General features: G+C 39.1%; 1 protein-coding gene across 1 annotated transcript in view; it reads left to right on the top strand.

Annotated features, from left to right (window-relative positions):
* Positions 1-13,123, top strand: part of LOC102298483 (probable phospholipid-transporting ATPase IIA) — a 36,053-nt gene extending 22,930 nt beyond the window's left edge. Inside the window, exons 22-28 of the mRNA XM_005918810.3 lie at positions 1,851-1,915; positions 3,883-4,038; positions 5,439-5,503; positions 5,708-5,816; positions 5,907-5,964; positions 8,754-8,957; positions 11,310-13,123. Of these exons, the coding sequence (XP_005918872.1) occupies positions 1,851-1,915; positions 3,883-4,038; positions 5,439-5,503; positions 5,708-5,816; positions 5,907-5,964; positions 8,754-8,957; positions 11,310-11,446 (794 nt within the window). The 3' untranslated portion in view covers positions 11,447-13,123. The remainder of the gene's footprint in view (positions 1-1,850; positions 1,916-3,882; positions 4,039-5,438; positions 5,504-5,707; positions 5,817-5,906; positions 5,965-8,753; positions 8,958-11,309) is intronic.
* The last annotated feature ends 5,953 nt before the right edge of the window (positions 13,124-19,076 follow it).

The raw sequence follows: 19,076 nt of genomic DNA, 5'->3' as shown, positions 1-19,076 counted from the left end.
AAAGTGCGTAATGCTACTCGTCAGTACGATCTCGATATAGTCATAGTTAATCTCTCTTATCATATTCATGCATCTTAGAATCTTCATACTCGATTCTCATATGATCATATTTCTAGCATTACTAATAGCATAATCAGCATCTCTCTCATCTATCTACATCTATCTATCTCTCTCTCATATCTATCTATCTATCTATCTATCTATCTATCTATCTATCTTATCTATCTCATCTATCTATCTATCTCATCTATCTATCTCTCTATCTATCTCTCTATCTATCTCTCTATCTCTCTCTATCTATCTATCTCTCTTCTATTCTCTATTCTCTATCTCTATCTATCTATCATCTCTCTTCTATCTCTCTCTCTCTCTCTATCTCTCTCTCTCTCTATCTCTCTCTCTCTCTATCTCCTCTATTCTATCTATCTTCTCTATTCTATCTCCTATCTATCTCTCTCTCTCTATCTATCTCTCTCTCTCTATCTCTCTATCTATCTCTATCTATCTCTCTATCTCTCTATCTCTCTATCTCTCTATCTATCTCTCTATCTATCTCTCTATATAGAGAGATAGATAGATAGATATAGATATAGATATCTATATATATAGATATAGATATAGATAGATATATATTACACATACACATTAGGGGTGCAACAATACTCGTATAGATATTGAACCGTTCGATACAGTGCTTTCGGTTCAGTATGCATATGTATCGAACAATACAATTTTTTAAAATTTATTTTATCAACTTTTCTTCTGACGATGCTGTCTGTGTTGAGAGCTCAGTGGATCTGCGTTTGACTACTCCGCCTAGGCTGCACTGTCGAGTGCAGATCCACTGAGCGCAGCGCAAGCTAGCAAGACAGAAGCTAAGCTCGTTGCAACATGGCAACTGCCTCAACGCTACCCGAAATTGAACCTCCCCCACCCTCATTCAGATCTGGCGTTTGGAACTATCTTGGTTTTCATGTGAAGCATGACCCTGATGGTAAGCGCGTCATGGACAAAAGTAAAACAGTATGTCGGATGTGCCACGCAATGCTCAATTGGTGGGAACTAGTGCGTTAGCACAGTTAGCTCGTTAACATGTTGACCGTCCAGCCCCACGCACGAGACCATCCGCGGTAACTCGTTAACGGAGATTTGCCGCCTTATGACGTTAAAGTCATTTTAACGAGAATTAACGCTGACAGCACTAGTGGGAACACAACGAATATGACTGCACATTTACGCCGACATCATCCTAGTGCAAAGACAAGTGGAAGCAGACAAAAACAACAAGCACGCATGCTACAAACTTTACCCGAGTCATTTAGACAGCCGTTAGCACATGATTCTCCTTATGGGGACCTGATATGTTTAATATGCTGCTGAGAATATAGCCCAGAAGAAGCGTATAGTATAGCTTTTATTTTGGAAAGAGCCATTTCTCTGTAATAAACTCTTTTTCCAAAGATGAGTGATTTCTCGATCAGATAGATTTATTTTTTTATTACGTTGTTGTTTTAGCAACATTAAATTTAAAAACTGTACTTTTGAGTTAAAATATATATTTATAATTTTAATAAATGGCAAATTAAAAAGGCATGAACATTTTTTGTATCGAAAAAATATCGAACCGTGACACCAAAGTATTGAACCGAACCATGAATTTTGTGTATCGTTGCACCCCTAAGCGTTACTCTAAATTGCAGCCCAGTGAATTTGTAGGAGCTTGGATCTCTTAATGAGGCCAAATTAAGGGAGTGTCTTGTGAACATGCACTTGATACTTTCACTAAAAGTTTGTATTGGTGAGTCACTGATGTGAATCCTGACACCTCTATGGCTTTTGTTTTCTCTTAGGGGATGGAGGAAACGATGTCAGCATGATCCAGGAAGCGGACTGTGGCGTGGGAGTGGAGGGGAAAGTAAGACTCTCCATCTCATCGCTTCACATTGACGTGCCACTCGCACAGATTTTTGCTTTCTGTTTCCTGTCAAGATCTCTCTCACATTCAGAGAGTTGTAAAAGGACATGCACACAGATGATTCCTCTTTTTGAGGAACTATTGTGTGAATAGAGGAAACAAAATGACAGGATGCTTTGTGCTTTGTATTGTATATTTAACATAAAAGTAAGAATCTCCCATCAGCCCGTCTCTTCTACTTCTCATTGTTCTCTCTGAAAGTTGCCTGTCAATTTGGTTAGTATGCTCAGACATGGATCCTTGTATTTGTGACAACAGTGGAATTACCGACAGCAGACGGTGCAGCTGTGCTCCTGGTTTAGTCTTTACTCTTTACTTTTTAACATAAAGTAAATAAGCATATTAAAATATGGAGTTTAGTACAGCTGACCTTAAAAGTTAAAAACTGCTCAATAGTTGACTGTAAATTTTATCTTTATTATGAAGAGAAACAAACTTACAAATCTGGTTGCAAACTAAAAGATGCTGTAGGTGACATACATCAGCGGTCCCCAACCTTTTTTGCACTACAGACCGGTTTAATGTCAGACCATTAAGGTGTCGCACATAAATACAACAAAATAAAATGATACGACCAAGACAAAAACTGTGGTATTTTGTAAATATAATAATAAACGCGAATTCACTGTGTAATTGTGTAACTTTATTAACGGCGTCCACCTGAAATGCGCCAACAACAATGAGAGTAACATCCTCCTCTCTGCCCCTTAATGCTCTTTGGTTGCTGTGGTAACATGTAAACATTTCTTTCAAAATAAGACACACAACTACAACACGGGAAAAGACCCAGGGAAACCGGGTAAACGATAAAAACCATAATTTCACACCCGGGCCTCAACTCTCGTGGCCCTGTACCAAACGACTCCACTGATGTACACAATTTATCTTTTCCGCTATCTTCTGTGTATTTATCGTCCATCGCTTTTCTTAACTGCTTATCCGTATAAGGTTTCACACAGCTGAAGCCTGTCCCAGGTGATATTGGGGTGAAAGGCTGGGTAAAGGATGACAAGTCCGAGACAGGGCTATCAGAGGCAACCATGCATACTCACATCCACACCAATGCAGATTCTGTGATTCTCAGGTTTTTCTTCTGCTATGTCCAAATTGAGAAAGTTCACACCACAGTCAATCAAGTTTTTCCTACAACTTTTTCTCCATATTTTTAGCATGGCATCGTTGTCCTTTCTGCAGTGAGAACCACTGATCTAAGCTAACATGTTCAACTTTGGATTGTAGGGGAGATTCTATGCAGGCACAAAGAGAACATGAAAACAAATAACAGCAGGCTGGAACTCAGAAACCTTTTACTGTGAGGAAATGGTTGCTTACTACAGTACCACCATTCTGGCAACGATGCCCCCTATCCCAACAATCTTTGGGATAGGGGGCATCATTGCCAGATCTTAACTCTCTCATTTCATGCATACTGCATAGACAAACTCGTTCAGACTAATGTGCATAAAAAGCTGAAAACCATTTGGATTTTGGAAGGAAGATGGTGCACTTGGCATCTTAAATACATTTTTTCCGTATGTTCCAAACATAATCTTATGATGGTAAATAAAAGGTGGAAAACTACACAGTTATTCCTGGGCTGCTTGTCAGAGAGGAAGCTAAAGGTTTAGTAACAGAAAATCTGCAGTTCTTCTATGAAAATCCTCTGGTTCTAACATCTCAAACATGAATATTTGCTTGATTTTTAAACAGGAGACTCATTATCTGCAATGCTGCTTTTTGTGGTTTTGTATTGCTAATTATGAACTTTATGCTTATTGTACCTTCAGTCTGTTCCCCCCCCCCAAAAAAAAATCTGTTTTATTTGTACAAAATCAAAATCAAAGCATGCTTTTCAGGTCAGTCTTTGCGCAGTATGTCCTCAGTGTCCTCTGCTGTGTGTTTGGCAGGAAGGAAAGCAGGCCTCTTTGGCTGCCGACTTCTCGGTGACTCAGTTTAAACATTTAGGCCGTCTCCTCATGGTCCATGGGCGGAACAGCTACAAAAGGTCTGCGGCCCTCAGCCAGTTTGTCATCCACAGGAGCCTGTGCATCAGCACCATGCAGGTAGACTAACAAATACACAGTGTCGTATTGGTTTGTGTGCATGAGTCATGTAAACATCAAGCTGAATAACTTAGAACTACAAGTATTTTCCACTTGCTGTGGGATAGTTTCTTGTTTTAGTTTGCAAAACTGTCACTACTTTATATTTTACTCCTTTATCAGTCTCCAGTTGTAACAATTTAGGTAATGCACCACACACCTGAGAGGGTGCTTTTTTCTGTGTTATATATTGTGCTGGTAATCAGGATGTCAAGATATTTCAGTATGTTGTGAATTAAATTTAACCTTCTAAAAACAGTAAACTTCAGTGATCTAGAGATATTTCTCTTTTCTTTATTTTCTTTACTCCCATGCTCAACTGCATAATGTCAAAAAAAGGTTGAGATGATTACAAGCAAAAGGACTGTGTTTAGTGTTTGAATTTAGCTAATCGGTTTGGCCCTTTTCTGCTTGTTTGTAGCCAAAACCACACTGCAAAAAAAGTGTATGCAGCCTTAAAGTTAATGCAGGGAGGTGTTTTTTGTTCTTACTCACAGCACCTAAAATCTAAATGTAGAGAGGATCAGTTTGGGGAGAGGCAGGGAGAGGTTTCAGGGGTGGTCTTGAAAGGGCGGGATGCATGATGACTCAGAGAAGGCAGTCTGTGGTGCCCTTCTAAACGGCCCCCACCAGGCCTAACAAGTCTGTCTAGTTCCCATGTCCCAGTCCAACATCAGCCCCCGCGGTGGAGGGGCAACCCATGACTCATTGTATCATGGACTTTGGGGTTTTGGGGAGGCCTTCCTCCGCATGTCTCACAATAACACCAACCACAGCTGGAGCTGTGACCTCTCCAGTTTGCAGCTGTCTGACTAATTGACATCTCATCATTTTAAACTGTAGAATTTGCCATTGTAGTCCAAGTATTTGCAGTAGTTTGATTTAGAATGATGTCCTTGTGGTCACCTTTTGATTTTTGTGTTCCCACAGAAGATTAATGTTTAAGCTGGGTTTCTTTTATTGGGGTGTATTACGCTTTCCCTTTTTTTTTTTTTCATAGAAATGTTATTAGAATTGGTGGATGGCCAAAGCAGTTACCCATAAAATCTCACATAGTTATATCTATGAGCACAACCATACCTGCTGTTCAAGTCTTCTGTTAATGGAGGGCAGCCTATCAAAAGCTTAAAGGAAGGTGTAAGGAGCTTAAAAATCTGTTTTAAACTGTGAGTCATGCAAAAGTACTCGATTAAAAATGAGTATAAAAGGCCTCCTTTAATGAAAGTATGGTGTTTTTTCTGTCATGGAGTTCAAATATCAGTGTGTCAATGTTCCAATACTGCTTATAATATCATTTGGGTGTTGAAATGAGAAAAATCTCAGATAAGAGTTTCTCATTTGTTCTTCTTCTGTTTCTTTAGGCAGTTTTCTCCTCTGTTTTCTACTTTGCTTCAGTCCCACTCTACCAAGGATTCCTGATTATTGGGTAAGATACACGCTCTGAATGGAGATGACTTATCAAGAGAGCATTTAGCTGCCTTGTGTCCCTGGCATTTCCTCTGTGTTAAGACTATTGAAATGTTTAAAAGGGGAAATATGCAAAATCTTACAATGAAAGATTTCAACCAATTTGTACACGTGACATTTTATCTGGGAAGTATTCATCACACTCGATTTTTGTCTGTTTCAGCTATTCCACTATCTACACCATGTTCCCTGTCTTCTCCCTGGTGTTGGACAAAGATGTTAAGTCAGAGGTTGCCATGCTATACCCAGAGTTGTATAAGGATCTTTTGAAGGTATCTAGTAAATGTTCGCAAATTAACTATTGCTGTGCAGGCACGTAGGTTTGAATCGGTGAATATGAACGCACTGTCTTCTTTTCACAGGGTCGACCACTATCTTTCAAGACGTTCCTATTATGGGTTTTAATAAGTATATATCAAGGTAAGAGAGAGTTTGTGCAAACTGCTGGCAATGAGTCAGTAATTCTAAATATACTTAATTTTTAAGTACTTTACAGCATCTAAGCTGTATTTCAGGTCATATGTTTGTTTAAATGTTTGTATCTGTACAAGACGTCTACACTGGCAGACTGATGAGTCACTCCCCGTCAAACAAACAAGATATATTGCTTAGGTTCATGACTTATCACTCTTGAAAAGCCCACACACTTTCTTCTTTTCTTTAGGGACTTTGTTAAAGAAAAACTTGAGGTAACTTTCCGACATGGACCGTTGCAATGAAAGCTGTTTACGCGGGCATTCTAAACTACACCCCGAAACCTTTTTTGTCTATTTCTGTCGAAACACTGTATATCCAAGCAGTGGTAAGGGCGTTTTTTGCAAACCACTTCTGTGTGTTTGTATCATTCTTCTCAGTCCTATTCATGCTTGTATGTTAAAGGAGGCACGATTCTATTAGATAGAAGAGTGCTACTGTTACTGGGCAAAGATTACTTTGGAAAATCTCTCATAACAACCATAATATGCAGGAACTGCCTAAATGTAATGGTGTTTTAAGGAGGTAATGAAGTGGGCTTTGTTCTTCTTATATAAGAGCAAATTTTTCTCTTTTAAATTAATATTTTGATTAATTTATTTTTTTTTAGTCTCTGTAATAAGCCAAACACATTGGCCACTTTATTAGGTACACCTTGTCAGCCTACCTTAATTCTTTACTGCGATGATTCAACGAGGCGCTGAAACCTTTACTCTGAGATTTTTAGTACATATTGACAAGACAACATAAAGTAAATAAACAGTTGCTGAATCTCCCATTTCTCCACATCCACACCGCAAAGGTTCTCTATTAGGTTGATCTCTGCTGACTTTGGAGAACATTGAGTACAGTGAACACGTTGCGATGTTCACAGTATTTGAGCTTTGTGACATGATGGTGTGTTATCTAGCATCAGAATCAGCACACTTTATTAATCCCCAAGGAAATTATGTGGTTACAGTTGCTCCAGTATAAATAACAGAAACAGACTAGACTATTTAACAACATGTTACAGATTTAGGAAATTTAAGAAATAGCACAATATATACAAATCACTCAATAATTAATATCAAGGATTCGCATAAGTGGTCCGCAGGTGTGCATTCGCTGTCAAAATAAAAGATGCGCACCAGATAAGAAGTTACAACGCGCGTTTGCGTACATAAGATTTTCTGGAGGAGGACAGACCTTTGTTTAGAACTCTTAAAGATGTTGAAGAAGCTCCTTTAAGCAATCACCTTCAAAGAAATGTCAGAAGGAGTTGGAGCTGCAAAAGAAGCGCGTATTCTCGGAAAAGTGGTTGCGGGAGGTGAGCTGGCTTCAAATAAATGATGAACGCACAGAGATGTGGTGCAGAATATGCCGTGAAAATCCCACTCTAGCGGACAAAAACAATGCTTTTTATAAGTGCGTGAACGCGCGTTGCAACTTGTCATTTGGTGCGCGTCTTTTATTTTGACAGCGAATGCACACCTGCGGACCACTTATGTGCACCCCTGATTATAAATCAAGAATTGATGGGAATTTTACATAGTAGAAAAGAGCATGTGCAAAAAGGCTGTAACTATTGCAGTGTTTACAGTGTGTTAGATGGAGGAGCTGTACAGAGAGATGGCCACAGGCAGGAATGATTTTCCGTGTTGTTCAGTGGTGCTTTTTGGTAATCTCAGTCTCTCACTGAACATGCTCCTGTGGCTAGCCCGCATGTCGTGGAGTGGGTGGGAGGTATTATCCAACATTGTCTTTATCTTGGACAACATTCGCCTCTCCGACACCACCTTAAGGGAAGCCAGCTCCATCCCCACAACATTACTGGCCTTACGGGTCAGTTTGAGTCTGTTGGTGTCTGCAACCCTCAACCTGCTGCCCCAGCATGCAACAGCATAGAGGATAGCACTGGCCACAACAGGCTGATGGGAAATCCTGAGCATTGACAGATGTTGAAGGACTTTGGCCGCCTTAGAAAATAGAGACGACTCTGGCCCTTCTTGTAAAGTGCAGTGGTGCTTTTAACCCAGTCCAGTTTATTGTCTATGTATACTCCAAGGTATTTATAGTCCTCCACAATGTAGAGGATGGTACACTGGTGTTATCGTCAGTATCCAGCTAGGCAGTGACATGTAAATGAAGTTTAGTTGGTATCAAAGCGTGTCTGTTCTTAGCATGTCAGCGTGTCGTACATTCAGAGATACTCTTCTGCATATCTTGGTTGTAACGAGTGCTTGTTTGTGTTACTCTTCCCTTATTGTCACTCGAAGCAGTCTGGCCATTCTTCTCTGACATCAACATTGCATTTTATCCTAGAAAGCTACCATTCGCTGGATATTTTCTCTTTTTCGGGCGATTCTCTGTAAACCCTAGAGGTGGTTGTTTGGGAAAATCCCAGTAGATCAGCAGTTTCTGAAATACTCAGACCAGCCCTCCTGTCACGAACAATGGTGCACATTCAAAGTCAACATGTTACATGCAGACACCCCCATTTGGATTCTCAGTTTGAACTAAGCACCTCAGTTTTCCTTTTATTCAAAGCAGAAGTTTCTTTATTGTCATTGTTATATGATGAGATTACCATAAATATTTTATATCTTCATTGTCATTATTTTAATAAAAACAAATTGTATCAGTGTAATGGTAAACAGCTTATTTCAAACTGTGGATGAGCTGAGGAGGTGGATCAAGTTAAATTATCACATTTTTAAGCTTTAATTACATTAAGGCCTCTTTTTCCTCCACAGGGAGCATCATCATGTATGGAGCAATGCTGCTCTTCGAGTCCGAATTTGTCCATATCGTTGCTATTTCGTTCACCTCTCTTATCCTGACTGAGCTACTGATGGTGGCTCTGACCATTCAGACATGGCACTGGCTCATGATAGTTGCCGAGCTCCTGAGCCTGGCTTCTTATATCGCCTCGCTCGTCTTCCTGCACGAGTTCATCGGTAAGTTAACACGATCACACACAGATGCCTTTATCAGACAAAGAGTGACTTTCAGGCTGAAGCGCTGTCTAATTCCTGGGGAAGCAAAGGAAAATGCATTCATTTCTGAATTGATTTCACTACAGTGTTAGTTTGTTATTTTGCTGACCTTGAAATAGTACGTCAGCGTTCAGCAGTACAGAGACCCCGCTCATTCATATTGTGTCTCTAGTGTATAATAAACAGTGGTATGCTGAATATTAGGAAGTCCAAAGCTGACTGTATTGACAAATTCTCCTGGTGTGGACGACAGTCAGGCATGCTGTAGTATCAAAGAGGAAATGCCTACAGTCCAGTTAGTTTCCTGTGAGCTTCCAAGGTTTATGTGTTTATCACAGCAAAGGTGTGTTAGAAAATATTATTAAAAAAAACAATGTTCCAACCAAATAAATAAATTCATAGCCATTAAAAATCTAAAAGAAAAACATTCATAGAACAACAGTTTATTGCCCTGTTGCACCCACACATTTACTTTAGTTGACAAACAGTAAGGCATTTTTAGTTGTGCCATATTAAGATTCGTGACATACACAATACTGTGACCAAGGGCTCTTCAAGGTCTTATTTTGAGCTTTATGTGGGGTGTGGAGTTCCATTTTCAGCCTGCAACCTCGACCACTGAGGATCATGACTGGCATGTGGTCAAGAATACCCTTTTGGTACACGTTTTCTCCCTCTTCAAGTCAGACTAGAATAGATTTTAAAGCCTATTCTTCTGCTGAATGTGCAGTTTACACTTTTAATTGGACATTTTCCAGGGTTTATTTTTCTGTCTCCTGCATTCTAAGCATTCTGTACCCATATGGCTTTAACTCAAAAAGACTTGGTGAAGAACTCCTGAAGGAAATTGTGTTCTTTTTTAAATATGGAAAATGTATACCATAAAATTGTAAACTGCGAGGTGTGCATTTCCAGTAAGACACTGATAGGGTTCGGGGGTACAGATGGTGTGATGTAAGGCTGTGTGTGTGTGTGTGTGTGTGTGTGTGTGTGTGTGTGTGTGTGTGTGGTATAGGTGCATGCCAGTGTTATAAAAACAATAGGAAGTAGTTTGGCCTGCTGAAGAACAATGAGCAGCATAGAGGCTACTTCAAAGCCTTATTGATGCAAAAATGAAAGCAGAAGCATTATACGCATTAAGTGTGTTTCAGTGTGGTCGTGCTTTCTGAGATCATCATGGTCTCATTTCCTTTTTTCATTGCACAAAGAATAGTTTTGAAGTACAAAAATGATGTAGCTTTATAACCCCACATCCTGTCTGAAAATCCTCTTATTGTTTCCATCACCTTCTAACGCTGTAACCGTTGTCTCTACACCCATGAGTATAAGATAAGATAACCTTTATTAGTCCTACATGTGGGAAATTTGTTTTGTCACAGCAGAAAGTGGACAGTGTAAAGTTATATAGCAAAAATTAGAATACAATAAGAATAATATACTGTACACAACTGTGCAGAATAGAATCAAATAAAATACTATATACAGTAGAATAAAATATACAATAGGATAAAAATAGAATACAAATGCTGTATACAACTGAGTGAAATTACAACAGAATAATAATATGCATCATTTTAATTAAAACACCTTCAAAACTATTAAATTCCCTTAAACATAGGTTGGAGTCTCCTCAGTCTTTTTAGCGGTGTCACCACTTTACTGACACATTAGTACATGTTAGCTTTTAGCTTTTAGCATTAGCTAAAAATTAAAACACCACTTAAAAAATTGTCAAACAAAACAAACAAACCCTGGTGGTTAGGCTCAAGGTTAGACAAGGGGAAAAGTCATTTTATACCCATTGACCCTGAGGGAGCACCAAGTCTTGCAATACTGAAATTCTGAAGGTGATGAAAAAGACCTTGGTAGCCAGCATTCAGTGTGTGAAACTGGGAAGATGTTTAAGGACAAAAAGAAAAACAGCTGCTGTTGATGGTTGAAGCTAGTGTCTGGAAATACTTAAAAAGCAAACTGCACTGTGTGTGAATGTGTTTTAGACTTTATTTATGTGCATTTCTATTGCAAGTTTGCATTTTGATTAAAAGTCTGGTCTTAAATTTCATTCAAAGTGGCATTGAAAAGGTATTTATAATTCTGTACCTGCAGACACCGTAAAACAACAACAATCAGGTTGTAGCCCAGACATAAAGAAGTCAGAACTGAACTCTTAACACAGCAAAATTAGCTGAGTTGCAGGTGCGAACAAGAAAAAAGAGAAAAATGTTTTCCCTCCTGAACTCTTGTATGATGGTGGGACATGTCTGTTTGTATCCTATGACAACAATCTTACCTTTACCTCTTTTTTTGTGTCAGATATTTATTTCATCACCACCGTATCGTTCCTGTGGAAAGTGACTGTCATCACGCTGGTGAGCTGTCTGCCCCTGTACATCCTCAAGTACCTGCGCAGACGCTTCTCTCCACCCAATTACTCCAAGCTGACCTCTTAAACCAAGGTCTCCTCCGAGAGGTCTCAGGATTTGTTTTTTGCGGGAAAACACAAAGATTTTCCTCTTTTTGAACTGCAAACCTGCACCTTGACCAGAGAATCAAATACAGATAAACGCCCTTTAATTTTCTCTGAAAAACTCTTGTTAGAAATGTCAAATGTAGACTGAATCGACAGGGACAGATTGTTTACTGGTTGGGAGAGTTTGTGTCAGTTTAAAAAACAACAACAACAAAACTGTGTTAATTGCATGTATTTTCATGAAAGGACAGACTAATTGATCGTTATTGTGAAGAGCACCTGCAACAAATTTATGGGATGGATTAGACTGACCAGCTTAGACTGGTTTCAGTTGTCTTGTCAGCATTAAAAACATCCCTAACATTAATATACCTGAAACCATTTAGTCTGAATGTAATAAATGCAAAATACAAACAGCTTTCAGTGAATTTTGCAGGTCCAATTTGTTCTATATTTAGGAAATTACACTGGAAAGTTAACTCATTTAGACATCTGTAGCTGTATCACTGGTTTTGCAAAGGAATTTGGTCTAATTTCCAGTTCCATCTTAAATAGTAAATTAGTTTTTAATCTAAGAACTGGAATTTGACGTAGCATTTTCACTCAGGACTTGGGTCACACTCTCCTTAAACAGTTATTTCTAAACAGAGTTTGAGAATTGTACGGTTACGGTTAAGTTTGCTGGCTAGACTGCATAAAACAGACGTCTGCAAGTTTGTGCATTTGTTTATGCGTCACCTCGAAGCTACATCCCAGCACGGCGGAGGTGGTGTGGTAGTTTATTTTAGCATGACCCGTGGTGTCTGATGTTAAATCTGTCCTTGTCTCATTGTGCGGACCCTGAGTTGTTATTGTTTGTGGAGCGTGGTCAAAACGACCACAAAGGAGTGCCGGTTATTTGCAGCCGAGCCTTCCGCCGGGGCTCCCGACAGGCTGTTTGTTCACAGGAGAATGCACAGTCTCTAATGTGGCCACTTGGGCAGGCCAGCAACGGCCACGCTTCAGCATTGCATGATGACTCACTGTAACAGTGACCTAAAGCCATAACTGAAAATACCCCGGTGACCGGCGTCCAGCCGCCACCTTTCATGTCAGCTAATCCAGGGCCCCCTCACTTCTCACTGCAACAACAAAAAAAGGGATCAAATCAACACACTACTCATCCAAATGTGAATATTGTCAATAAGTATTAGTACTGCACCTTCAAAGAAAAGCTTCACGATGCTACACTCCTCATATTTCATTTCACTAGTGGTGTGATGGTGGACTGTGAAAAATCAGCAGCTAACATGACCACATTGTTTCAGTTTTAAAAAGGCGTTACTTTTCTCTTATGTAATTAATATGTCAGTATCCAGGGTGCCATAATTAATTTTGTATGCTAAATGGGAATTTCAGTCTTCACTGACTACAGCAAGCTGTTTGCACTGAATCTTTTTTTTTTTGTACAACTAATTAGTATATTTTTATGTTGTAATTGAAGTGCAGAGCGTAAATGATGCTAAAATGGTTTGCTTGCTTGTAAATAACATAATTTTTAATTTATTGCCATGTTTTATTTAACAATGTTGTTTGCACTCAAATGAGCAGAACAAAAAAGGGAGAACTGTGCTGATGTTAATGTTGTGATGATAATTAATAAACATGTTTTCTTTAATTGTGCCATCCTTGGGGATATTTTTTTACTTTTACTATTCTTCTTCACACCATGATTTCCAGACGATCCTGATCCTTATATCTTAAAGATCTCAGCTGATATCATTGCCGAGCCAATCGCTCACATTTTTAATACTAGTCCAGCTTCCTACCTAATATTTGGAAAGCTGCCTCTATTCTCCCTTTCTTTAAAGGTGGAGATCATCCTGAAATCTTTGAATCTTAGGTAAGTTTGCTATTATAAAAGTTTTTAATCTGCTTACATTTTAAGGTTATTTTCAGTCTGGTTTTACGACTAGGGACAGTATAATTACTGCTGCTACAACTGTGATAAATGATCTCATAGGTGCCGTGGGCAGGAAAGTACACTGTGCTGTCTTGTTTCTGGATCTAAGTCATTTGATTCAGTGGCTCAAGGATTGCCCCTGAAAAAAGCACTTTAATGCTACTCTTGGTCCTGAGGCTGTTAGGCTAAAGGATTTTGAAATTATTTTGTAAATGGAACTGTGTTTATGTAGAGGACCCTAAATTTGTTAACCCTAAAGTTAACTAAGGGTGTGACGCAGGGCTCTATTGTGGGGCCTATTTTATTGCCTTGTTTTATGAATGCTTTAGTAAAGAACATTCCTGCGAAAATACACTTTTATGCTGACGATACTGTCATGTACACACATGCTCCCTCTGTGGGGCAGGCAAGCTGGATTTCACTCATTCATTACAAACTGTATTTAAAAGTGATTTTTAAATATTTAACAAAATTTATGTTCCTGCCTGCAGGAATTTGATGATTTGATGCAGGAATTTGTGACATCTGATGGTAAATGAAGGGGTAAACTTAAACATGGATATATATTTGCTGGTGAATTTAAAAGCATCACAAATGAGCACCACTTTAGCTCAATAGGTGAGCATTTCCAGAGTGCAGGTTTGAGTGTGACCCTTGGCCCTTTGCTGTGTGTCTTCCCCCTTCACTGGTCTACTATCTAATAAAATAAAAAAGGCGATGAAGGAGATTTCTTGATTATTTTTCTTGAGAGGCCACTGATAAGGCTACTTGTATACTCTATTTTATGTTGGTTTCTTTTAGAGCTTTTGAGATGTTTTGAGTAGATATGGCTGCTACCTAAGCCAGGCCTCTCCTGCAAAAGAGATTTGCTCTCAGTGGGACTTCCTTGTTAAATAAAGGTGATAACTGTAATCCCTTTTGCTCAGCGTTGCCTAACCAAACGTCAGTGGTCAGCAACAGGCTATGATAAGAAGAGTATATAAAGAAAACATTTGTGAATGAAACTTTCATGCTTTCATTTCCTCTGAGCGATCCTTGTTAATGGAGTTTGGATTGAAACCAAATTATGTTTGTCTGCTGAAGCAATCCTGGCTTCTCTGGTTGTGTTCCACTTCAGTTTCTGATGAAGTGCAAGTTACACAGGACACACAGAGCCTGTTTGGCTCTCTCTCACCAGAGGAGGGAGTCCCTGGTACCTAGAGACACTTCTGTTTTCCATTCATGGTCACGACCTGCATGTTTTAATCTTATTTCAGTCTTAATGAGAAATAATATAACACAAAATATCATCTGACTTTATTAGAAATATTATCACAGCTCATAAAATCCATAACTTGGTGGAAAACGCATCTGTTTTAAATCAATGTCCATGCTCTGTGAGAATTTTTAGAAGCAACCTTATTAATTGTTCATGTAAGTTAAAAGATATAAAAGTGTTTGTGTTTGCTTGGCATTTCAGCTCAAGGATTAAACAGGACTAGATTCTCAGTCATAAAACCTTTTCCTTTTTTCAAAATGCAGTCAAGCGCCTCAGAACGGCATGTTCAAATTAAAACTACAGTGTTTATCCAACTTTTTTTTCTTGTTCCATGCCCAAATGCGTAAGTTATACCATTAAAAGAAACCATTTAACTTAATCTGTCCCATGAAAACTGAAATTCCACTCCAGAATCAACAGAGCTGCCTGCTAACCTCAACATTTTGGTCTTTCCTCCTGTCCTGATGCCAGCTACAGAGCTCCTGCTGGCTCACTGCCAAGTTCACTATCCAGTTAACAATCTCAGTAAATCTTCAAATTAACATTTAGCATTTCACAAGATTTTGACTTTAAGGCTTTGAAAAAAAAAAGGTAGCATATAGCTTTTATGTAACAGATCTAAGCTAATTACCACAACATCGCTGCATTTTATCTTTGGCACTTCAACACATGAATTTGTTTCCAGCTTGGAAACATCCTCCACACAGCTCCCAGTGGAACAGCGCAAGAGAGAAGCAGACTATCATGAATCTGCTACAGAATATACCACCAGCTGTAACAGGCCCCTGACTAGAGTGGTTAATACAAATGATAGCATGGAAACATGTGGGATCTATACCCAACTTTAAGGCCAAGGCAGCCACATCAACGAGGTCCCAAAGCCATTGCCAATTTCCTACAGACAACACTAACTTCTGCTGCATGGTTTCAGCCTGAGGTCAGCCTTGCTTCTGGATTGGTTAAAGGCATAATGAATTCGCGCAATAGACCAAATTTGAATAACACTCCTAGGATTATAGCCCACATTAAGCTTATCTGCTGAGCTGCTTTGAAATAACAGAAACCATTGACGGATTATTTGAAACGACACAAAATAATGAACACGCCACTGCAGATGAATTGTTTACTACTCGCTGTTATTGCTCTGTGTAAACACTGGATTTTGGCAATGACAGGCTCCTCACAGAAACTTTGCAAGGCATGAACACACACCCTTCTCTGACACTATTTATAACCCTGTGGGCCTGGAATGCTTTGATTTGTCTCGGCACCCACCACTGTTAAAGAAGGGCTGCATATGTGTTTCGCTGCCTCTCCCAGCGATCACTAATGACATTGGGTAATACCTCCCAAACTAATCAAACAAAACCGCCCAAAACACTTTAAGACTTTCGTTGCAGTATAAGTAAAAAAAAAAAGGAGTGATTAGTTGTGATTGTTGAGCCCAAAATACCTTCAATTGTTGTTATAAATGGAGTTGTAATGGGAGGAGTAAGGTTTTTTTTAGCTGCACTTTTGGATAGGATTTATTTAACTTTGTTATGACTACCAAATATTGACTTTTATGCTTTCATTTTTGCACTGATAATAGATAGAGAGAGAGATCTAATGAAACACTGCTGAGTTGAACTGGAAACTTCAAGACGACAGACAGAAGTGTCGACAAGGGGGGCGATGTTGTTTCGTGAGATTTTATGTGGTGCTGAAAAGGGGAAAATCCGTGAGCTGCAGTCTGCCACTTTTCCACTGGATTTAAGACACTTGAATTCTTTCTACAGACATTCCAGTATTGATCAGAATCCTATTACATAATGAGCTGGTTTCGTCCAGCGTGGATGTATGTAGTTTCCATGTTAGTGGAACATATTAGTTCATTTGCACGATTTGGAAAAAGAAGGACAATGTTTTCCACAGATCTCAAGTTGTGGCAGGAAGGAAATAAAGATTCTTTATTGCACAATGACAAGGCAGCACTGCCCAAACTGAAATCTTGTCAGTAGTGGTCTCGCCGGCTACCGCAGCACTTGTCTAATATCTGGTGATACTTGTGAAACACATTCTAATTTTTTAAGGCTTCCACATCATTAAAAGGCGATCCATAAATGTTTGAGGTGTGCGCTGACAGCTTCTGCAATAAGTTTTGAAAATGATTCCTTTGTGCTAATATTAAAGTCACATTTATTTTGCTTCGTGTCACTTCACTTAGATGTTTGACTTGACAGAAGAATGTGGGGCGGGGGATTCATCTGGGTACCTTCCATTCTTGCAGAGACTTGCTATCTCCAGTCTTTGGATTAAGCTAACTGCCAGTTTTCTCTGGCCTTTTTTTTTTTTTTTTGCAGGGTACCAACATGTCAGTGGTGTCAGTCTTCTCATATGATTGTTTTTTGGTATTTAGCCATTGTTTGCATGCTTTAAACGGTGTATGACATGGACTTAAGCCCACTAAAACTAATAAACCTGTTGATATACTGTTATGTTTTTAATTTTCTTTCTTTGTTATGGTCTGTATCCTGCTGCTCACCTGAGAAAATTTACAGTTACTCCACTTATTGTCAAGAGGTGAAAAGTTCAGAGCTATTGCAAAATAGAAAGCAGCTATACTTTACCTGGCAAGTAAGAGAGGTGATCAAAAGACCCAAACAAAGTCAAAAGTCCATGCTTTTCATTGACCCCTGAATTTCCTGGGAGAGCTTTCCATTGGACAATTTAATATTTCCATATGCTTGGTTTTAGGAGCTCAGCGGCACATGTTACCCTTGGAAAACTCTAACAGGGCAGTGCTCTAACCCAGACAACTTTACCTCAATTAGCTCTTTAACAGTGATGGAAAATACTGCATGACCTTGGAAAAAGTGGGCTCATGAAAAAAAAAAAAAAAACGGAAGTGCAAACTCGACTGTCTGGACACAGGCAGTTTTCCTTTCTTAAGCCTGTGCCATATTCATTTACTCATTCATGATTTAAGTTGCATAAGTGTTCCGTAACAGTGGAGGAATTTAGAGCTGGTAGACGAGCCTGCTGGATGGTTACCCCCAAAACGTAGGCTCTGGCCACTGTGGTTTACAGACTCATTGCAGTCACCTTGTTCGCCCAGCTGTCTAGCACAAACTCCCTAACACAGACTGATCAATATCTCAATCCAAAATAAATCCTCTGATTACACCCCCCTCTCTCTCTCAAGTACACACATTTTCCTCTGACTGGCCTTGGGACTAATATGACTAACGTAAGCATGGGATCACTCCCTGAGGTTATACTGAGGCTCGGCATTCCAAATGTAGATGCAGTCTGAGACAAAGCAAATGTGCTTTTTAAATTTGCTTTAACTGGTAACGTTAACATGAACTGGACATGTCATCACTCCTGTGTTCCAGCAGCACAATGTGTTAGCTAATGCAATTTTAAAGGCTATATCTGAACTTGATGAAAACCATTTTGCTAACTAAAGAAGTGAGACATTTGACTGTTTGAGCTGGAGCACCTTTGTGGGTTTGGTTACAAATATAGTCTCAAAATAGCCAAACACACACAAAATCTTTTGAAACACTTCAGATTCTTCTTATTATAAATGAAGACTGTTCAGTGCCTGAAAGAAATTAAGAATTCATATAACAGTGTGCATAATTCCCTTTACAGAAGAGCGCATATGGTGGTAAGTAAGGACTAGAATACAAAGATAAGTGAGAGGTATCCTCGCAGGTCCTCAACCCCTACATCCCAGCAGTGCTGTTCTTTGAAGAAAGTAGTACATTGTACAATGAAATAGTATAAAAACTTCAGTTTTTCTGGCAAATTTTTATTTTGGGGGTATTTTGAACATACATACAAACTCCACAGATGTCATAAGTAACACACTACACTTAATGCAGCAGAGTAGGCTTGAGTTCTTGGCACTGACACGGCAATGTATAGTTTAACTTGGCTCTTCTCGATGGCTTATTCAGCATGTCTTCCTCTCCTGGGCAATATGTGAAAGTCTTAATGTTCTATTCCCAGTTTCTTAATTATGCAAATATATTCTGGATAAACTTCAGCTTCTTAAAAACATCGCAATTCATCACATATGGTCGTGAAACAGTAGCGGTTTAGCAGGAGCACTGATCTACAACGTAAACTTTTTCTCTCCTGTCCAAATGAAAAATAAAGACCTTTTGCTGCTAGGGGTGATTTATGACGATAAAACTTCAGAACCATTCTTCCTGAAGTTTTCTGTCAGTATTTGTTCAGAAGCTGGAAACCTCAGCAGGTAGATAGATGAGCCACCCCCCCTCCTGAATTCCCAAGAGTGCGATTTTAAGTTTTATGAGACGAGAAAAATTGTGCTGTGTGAAATATCATTCCTATTCATTATTTTGTGATTTATTCCAAAAAGATCACGTCTGGGAGTAAAAAGATGAAGTCTACAAT

The sequence above is a fragment of the Haplochromis burtoni genome, unplaced genomic scaffold, assembly GCF_018398535.1.
Source record: "Haplochromis burtoni strain Fernald_Lab_line unplaced genomic scaffold, NCSU_Asbu1 Contig_31, whole genome shotgun sequence".
In the NCBI taxonomy this organism is placed as follows: Eukaryota; Metazoa; Chordata; class Actinopteri; order Cichliformes; family Cichlidae; genus Haplochromis; species Haplochromis burtoni.
The sequence above is the reverse complement of the archived record's forward strand: the minus strand, read 5'-3'. Positions and strand labels throughout refer to the sequence as shown.